This window comes from Oryzias melastigma, linkage group LG15, assembly GCF_002922805.2.
Source record: "Oryzias melastigma strain HK-1 linkage group LG15, ASM292280v2, whole genome shotgun sequence".
Classification (NCBI taxonomy): Eukaryota; Metazoa; Chordata; class Actinopteri; order Beloniformes; family Adrianichthyidae; genus Oryzias; species Oryzias melastigma.
The window spans coordinates 29975737-29983399 of record NC_050526.1 but is presented as its reverse complement, the minus strand read 5'-3'; the positions used below and the strand labels follow the sequence as shown (position 1 = coordinate 29983399).

Sequence of the window (7663 nt, the reverse complement as noted above, 5' to 3'; positions counted from 1 at the left end):
GAAGGTCGAAGGTCCCACCTTCCTTGTGTGATGCTTGCGTGTTTGCTTGTTAGAGTGTATGTTTGTGGTGTTAGAGGTGTGTGTACTGTGTCCTGTGTCGTTTCTGATCAAGAGAATGAAATTTCAAACTGCATTTCTGAGGATCGTGGTGAATCAGGAGCAGACGAGGAAACAGCGTTTCAAAAAGATCATGTTTGTGACGTAGAAAACATGCAGGACCTGAAGAAGGAAGAGAAGCAGAAGAACCAGCCGAATGAAAGTCAGACAAAAGGAAACTTCAGAGGAAAACGGGCGACTTGTGCAGTCCAGCAGCACAACAGCCTCTTATCTGCAGCTGCCAGACACACACATGCACACACACACACATGCACACACACACACACACATGCACACACACACATGCACACACACACACACACACACACACACACACATGCACGCACACACATGCACAGTAGAGTGCTTGAGCTATGATTGTGTAAAGATACGTTTTTGTCTCAACAGTCAATAGTAATTGGATTTCCTGCTGAAAGAGCAAAGAGGACGACTTAATGCACTTATTTATGGATGCTTCTGGAGGGGGGGGGGGTCACTGAGAGCACGTCTGAGTTTCAGGTTCTGCAAATGTTCCTCGGTCATCCTGCAACTGTTGCCCGGTGGTTCTGTAGCTCTTCCTCGGCTGCTTTCCAACTGTTGCAACATTTTCTATTTTTACGCAGTTACTCTATGGCAGTTCCTCACCTGTTCCTCACCTGCTCTACAGTTTTCCTCACCTGTTCCTCACCTGCTCTACAGTTTTCCTCACCTGTTCCTCACCTGTTCCTCACCTGCTCTACAGCTAAGGAGCAAAGCTGTTAAATGACTGTAGGAACCACAGATGCTGTTCTTGTGCAGCTTTGCTTAAACCAGTGATGATGTCATAAGGTTCTTCAGTTGTTGCTGGTTCTCATGAAGGTTCTGTCTCATGTTCCGACACATTTGGGTTTTGAAGCTTGAATAAAGTGCATCTTCATTAGTACAGTTGTTTCAGGAAGAAGGTCATTTCCTCTTCAGCTCAGGAGGTCTCTGCTAGAATCATGGATGTGAGGGTCAGATGATGAACCTCCAAACATGGAGACGGTAGCATCCTCCAGTGATTCTCATTCTGTCTTTGATTCACTCTTTCAGGTCCAACAACTTCTATTTGGCCATGCTGCTCTTCATGCTCTTCCTGTGCATGTTGCCCACCATCTTTGCCATCGCGAGGTACAAACCCTCTCAGCACTGCGGACCCTTCAGGTGAGGTGCTCCATGATGGAGGAGATGCTGTGAGGAACACTGAATTACCAGGAATAAAATGTTTCTTCGTCTCTTCTGGAGGAAGGTTTTCTGTTCTCATAGTCGTCTCTCAACTCAGCCAAAAACCCAGGTTTGACTGAGGAGCCTGAACACAGAGGACGGGTGTGACAGGTGTGACTTTCATGTTTCAGTGGTCAGGAGAAGATCTATGACATCATCTCAGAGACGGTGGCCAGCGACTTCCCTCTGTGGTTCAGCAAAGTGATGAGTTACGTCAGCAGCCCAGTGGTGGTCCTGCCGGCGGTGCTGCTGCTGTTGTAAGACCGCACACCTGCAGTCACGTGCACACACCTGCAGTCACGTGCACACACCTGCAGTCACGTGCACAACAGCCCCGCCGGCACCACGGTGACCTCCTAACCCTCCTGTGTTTCAGCATGCTGATTTACTACCTGCAGGCTATCGCCAGGTCGCTCAAGTTCACCAACAACCAGCTGAGACTGCAGCTGCAGACGGTGAGTGTTTGTGGGAGAGCAGCTGGAGACGTTCTTCACGATGTTCTTCACGATGTTCTTCACGATGTTCCAGGGTTTAGAAATGTATTTTTCTTAACATTTTTCATCAGATTTAGGCTCAATAATGAACAACATCACAAACAGATAAATGAATCATAAAAGGACGACGACCGTCGTGTCTGCCATCAGTTTTCAGTTTACAAGTTCTGGTTTTTCCCTTGGAGAAAATGTCCACCATCTTGCTGATGGATTCTGGGTAAATCGACCTCTGACCTCACTTCTATTGAAGTTCACGAAGCTCTGGTCCCACAGCACTCCTCGTCCATGTGATGGGACATGGGAGCAAACTGGGACGTCCTGCCTGAACTTTGACTGGAGCTCAGGTTGGTTCTGGTTCTGAAGCAGAGCTGTCCTTTTGTGTTCTCAGGAACGGATGGAGGACAAGAAAAAGGTCTTCCAGCTGGCTGCAGGTATCTGCTGCCCTCTTCTTAGAGCTTTCTTAGCTTCTCAGGCCTGACCGTGGACTGTGTCTTCTATCCTAGCAAAACTGCAAACCCCAGAGACCACGGAGGAACAGAAACCCGATCAGCAGCTGAGCGACGCGGCGAGCCCGGGAGCGTCCGTGCACACCGGTTCTCCCGGATCAGACGGTAGCGAAGTGAACCTCCAGTCTCCTGCTAACAGCAGCAACAACATCCAGACCATCGCACAGGCCGCATCCCGGCCAGACCTGAGCAGAGGAGGCCAGAGTCCAGCAGCAACGGGAGCTTCTAAAGCCCAGCCTCCTCACCTGCCAAACAGGTATCTGCTGACCCCATCCAGAGCGTGGCTAACCACGCCCACTTCACAACAAACTTCAGTGCATCTGCCGTCTGCAGTAGAAAGAATGCAAATGGTTCCCGTTCTTGATCGACCCAAAGTTTCCTCGGAAACTCAGCTGATGAATGACGCCTGAACCTCCAGTCTGGACCTCCAGCAGTCAGTCAGACGTTTAGTTCTTCAGGAACACGTCTCCTTCCTCACGCTGACCCGTTCTGTTCCAGTGCTGGCCAACATGACCCTACAGAACTGTAAGAACTTCTCTCAACCCTCTGAGGTTTGTCAGGACCTGCCTTGGAAGCAGCTCTGACCACAGCTGCCACAGCTGTTCTCTGCAGGAGGATCCACGGGTCAGGAGGTTCCGTTTGGACCTGTACCTTCACATTTATCAGCAGCTGAAGAACCAGAGGTAGCTGGGTCTCCAGGTACCCACCGTCCTCTTCCTCCATCAGTCTCATGCAGACTGCAGCTCTCAGACCTCCATGACTCCATGGAGTCCAGAATGTTTCCATGCTGGACCCTCATGAAGGGTCAGAAAACGTCCAGAACTCTGGAATCGGTCTTTCTGGATCCTCCAGCTTCTGTCGCTCAGTTGTGCTCCTCCTGATGGAGCCTGAACTCTCCTGCTCTGATAGAACCTCTTCTTTCCTTTTCCAGGAGGGGCTTGCATGCGCTCCACCCCGTGCAGGCTGCAGGGACCGCTTCAGCGCCGAGCTACGACGCCTGCCGCACTCACTCCACCCGCCTGGTGTTCGTCAACGAGCACGAGCCCCGGAAGAAGCTGCTGCGCTCGGCCACGCGCATCCCACGCCATTATGTGGTGGAAAAGCCGGCAGAGATCCTGGAGCTGTACCCGCGCAACGTCCGGCGCTACACGCCCCGCCCCGCTCACCACCTGCCACACCCTCATCGATGCCACACGTCGCAGCATCTCACCAGGTGTGATGGTGACAGGGAGCGGAGCCGGACGGTCCTGGGGAAGGTCGCCCGTCCGCGGTCCCTGTCCGACCTGCAACAGCAGACCCAGTTTTACCTCCGCAAACACCTGGAAGGCCACAAGGACGGCCTCCGTGTCAGGTATGCGGTTCAGGAGAATGACCTGGAGGATGGGGAAGTGGACTGGGGAGACCCGGAGCTCCACTCTTCATCCCGAAGCAGCTTAAGAACCGAACCTGCTGTGGTCCGAACCCGGCACCACGTCTACTCCCCAGGAGGACGATGTCCGTCCGCGGTCCGAAACAAGACCGGAGAGTCCAGCAACAAGCGGAACCTGAAGAAGCACCTGGAGACCGAGTCCGACTCGGCCTCTCTGGCCTCCAGCAGCGACCAGCAGAACAGCAGCTCGGATCAGTACCTGCAGGTCATCCACAGCAAGCAGCACCAGCTCAGGTCCGAGTCCACTCTGAGCAAGCACAGGTCTGAGAGCAGCTTCAGCTGCAGCCCAGCAGACGGTTTCGTCTGCTCCAACGTCTGACCTGGTCTGGAGACACGGACCTGCAGCTGGTCTCCAGGGCTGGGATCAGGAACCAAAGAAGTGAACGTTCTTTCAGATCAAGTTCTTCGTTCTCTGGTTTGTGGACAGAACAGGCTACAGGTTCTTCAGGTTACGTTAGTCTCTGTGAGTTGTTGGGTTGTTGAGTTCTGGATCCAGTGGACTGTCTGGTTTTATGTTTCATGAGGTCAAGAAAAGCTGTTCGACATAAAGTACGATATTAAAGTGTAGGTTCAAAGAATTAAAATTGTATTAAATCTATGAAGCACATTTAGAAAATATGTAGATCAAATTAGCTCGCCGTCATGTCTGCACCTCCTCTCAGTGACTCCTTCACAACGCCGTTTGGAACGCCACCGTTTCAGTCAGAAGCCTGGAAGCAGCAGCTTCATCCACCTGCTGACCCCAACCAATCAGAGGAAAGGAACTGCATGACATCACAGCGCAGACACAAACGGCTGATGTTCCGTTGAGTGCTCCAGCAGAAACATGGTCCGGCGTCCTGCAGACCACGTTTCTGCTCGCCGTCCTGCTGGAATAGGAGAACATTTGGCTGGAGATGGGGGGTCATGGCTGTGTTGGACCTTCAGGCTGAGAGTGGAACTGCTGGCAGAGTTTCAACAGTCTGCTCCACAAACTTGTGTTTGTGAGTCTTTGTGAAGCATGTGTGTTGTTGCTCCTGCATGTGATGTCAGTTTGGCCCTCAGAAGGGGGGGTCACTTCGTCATGGCGACCACACAGACGTCTGTGTTCGTCAGCAAACGCAGATTCAGTCTCAGAAACAGGAAGTTTGAATAGTTCTTCATAACTACTGTGGTTTCACTTCTCTTTTGATTATTTATTTGTTGGTTTGTTTGTAAAAAATCTCACATTTACTTGAAGATTTTCACAGGTAAGAAGAAGTCATTAGTTTGTATTATTTCTGTACCTGTGGATTTTTGTTTTTTTCTGTTTGTTTTATCGTCTCTCTTGAATTTCATTTTTATTTATCCGTTGAATGTTGTTGTTTTTTTTCCTTCATTCTCGTTCATGTTTACTGCTGTCTTCTAAGCTGTTGATATTCATCAGTGACTCGTTCCTGCTGGATTGTTGGAATATTTGTCAATAAAAAATAACTTTTACCTCATTGGTTCATCAGCAGATCAGAGCTGAGGCCCTCTAGTGGTGGACAGGTGTTACTGCTACTTTAACTCGCGTGTCTTTGGACCGGCGGTACCTGAGCTCAGGTGAGTGTCTGCGTTCTCAGAAGCTCAGGTGAACCGCGGAAGTCCCATCAGCCCTCGGGNNACTCACAATTTACGCCCAGATCCCATTTTGGGGGCAGATGCATCAGAGCTGACTTTGATGTTCCGGACAAACCCGCCCACTCAAGCCAAGAGAACCGTAATCAGAACAGAGGTTCTGATATTCACTCAGTGAAGCCCTGACGGTCCAATAGAACCAGAACTTAGTTTAAAGCAAAGTCTGCTGTCAGACCAACGTTTCTGAAGAATTTCTTTAAACTTCGGAACCGTCTTTCCTGAATCTTCCATCTCTGGATGAAAACTTTGACGTCGGTTCGACGGAGCGGAAAGTGCTTTTATTTTGAAAATACAGCGGAAGTCACGCTGCCAGCTCTGTTCTGGGTGCCTGTAAACGTCACAGCGCTCGAGGTGACGTCACCCAGTAGAGTTCTTCATGTCCTCGCGCCAGATGCCGGCATCAGAACCCGCGAGCCATCCTGCTGTTGTTGAGCGCGTGCGGTTCTTCCGGTTATCTGCCGCGGCCTCGTGCCAGCGGGACATCAGCTGCTTGCGGACGCGCGAGGCGTCATGGATCTGCAGCAAACGGCGGAGACGGCGGCGGAGCGCATGCGCGGCTACCGGAGCGACGACACCGGCTGGATGGTCTGCAAGAAGTCGGTGAGTGCCGGTACCGGTACCGTGAGCGCGCGGGCCCGCTGTCATAGAGATCACTGAAACAAGTCACGTGCTGCTTCACGGATGCGTGGGCGCATCAGGCCGGGAGAACCGCTGGATCAAAGTCCGGGTCTGCCGGAAACGAGTCAGACCACCTGAACCGCCTCCAGAACCTCTGTGGCTGCTGCTGACCTGAGGTTCTACAGAACTTACCTTAGACAGTTCTTAAGGTTCTACAGAACACACCTGAGACGGGTTCTGACCCCGTGGTACACCATGATGATCTGTTGTTAGGATGCAGGTTCTGGTCTCTTCTGGTCTCAGCGGTTCTGTCTCAGTGGTTCTGATCCTCCTGCAGTTTTTGCTGGTTTCAGACTCTGTCTGCTATGGACGTCCTCTCATCTCCTGGTCCCTCTGAGGACGTCAGAACCAGTCAGAACCGGTCGATGACCTCGTTCTTCTCTTGTGTCTCCTCAGAACCTGGTGGTGGTGTCGTGGCGTCCTTCCTCCGAGTTTCCAGGAAAAGTGTGAGCAACCTTTCTTAGTTTCTGGTGAAGTTCTGGTTCTGTTCTGCAGTTCTAACCTGGGCTCCCTGAAACAGAACCAGGCTGGGCTCTACCTAAAGTGTCTACACTAAACGAGGATCAAAGATGGGGGGGTTGTGGGAGGAGTCAAACCAGGGTGATCATGACATTATTGTTATAGATGAAGACTCTACGCTTCAGAACCCCAGAGGACCCATCCTGCTCCCGGATCCTCTGGGTCCTGGTCCAGCGTGTCTCTCCTGCAGTGAGGCTGCCGGTGGAGGTCAGGAGGTGCAGAGGACCAAAGAGCTGTGAGCTTGGTTTCTCCACCTGAAACCGGTCCAGATCCAGGCAGCAGCTCCACTCCTCCTCCCAACCACCAGAACTCCTTCAGATTAGAGAACCAACCACAAGAACTCAGTCACGTCTTCACTCAGATCCGAGTCTTTCCGGACCGTAACGGCAGAGGTGGTGAGAGGCACTGACTCATCTTCGGACCAGATGACATCAGGCTCCGGCTTGCAGACTTCTGGCTCAAGGTGGATCAGGGTCGTCCTCACAGACGGGTCCCCCTCAGGGCGGATCCTCCTCAGGGCGGGTCCTCCTCAGGGCGGGTCCTCCTCAGGGCGGGTCCTCCTCAGGGCGGATCCTCTTCAGGGCGGGTCCTCCTCAGGGCGGATCTTCCTCAGGGTGGGTCCTCTTCAGGGCGGGTCTTCCTCAGGGTCGGTCCTCTTCAGGGCGGGTCTTCCTCAGGGCGGGTCCACTCTTCTCTTGTTCTGAACACAGATCAGATCCGGTCCATCTGCAGATGACTCAGACCTCCTTCTCTGTCAACCAATCACAGCTCAGTACAAGACTTCAAAGAGTGTTGAGCTGAACGTGAACAAAACCAAAGAGCCCCCCCCCCACTCTTTGGTGAGTGGCTTAACAAAGAGCAGTCAGAGATGAAACCTCCTGAGGAAAACAGAGCATTTGGAACCATCAGAGACCTTCTGACCAGATTCTAGTTTCCTTCATCAGAAATGTATAAACCTTTTCGGGTCATCAGCTGGATTTTACAGAACAGAACCGTCTGACACTGTTAAAGTCTGCTCCAAAATCACAGAGAAGCGATCAGAGAACCGATCAGAACACTCC

General features: G+C 51.9%; 1 protein-coding gene across 1 annotated transcript in view; it reads left to right on the top strand.

Annotated features, from left to right (window-relative positions):
• LOC112139089 (transmembrane channel-like protein 3) overlaps window positions 1–7663 on the top strand; it is a gene marked incomplete in the record, with an annotated part of 20663 nt that overhangs the window by 12115 nt on the left and 885 nt on the right. Inside the window, 8 exon segments of the mRNA XM_024261787.2 lie at window positions 1168–1278; window positions 1470–1595; window positions 1715–1793; window positions 2221–2263; window positions 2336–2594; window positions 3270–4996; window positions 5243–5330; window positions 6480–6529. Coding sequence (XP_024117555.1) covers window positions 1168–1278; window positions 1470–1595; window positions 1715–1793; window positions 2221–2263; window positions 2336–2594; window positions 3270–4086 — 1435 coding nt within the window.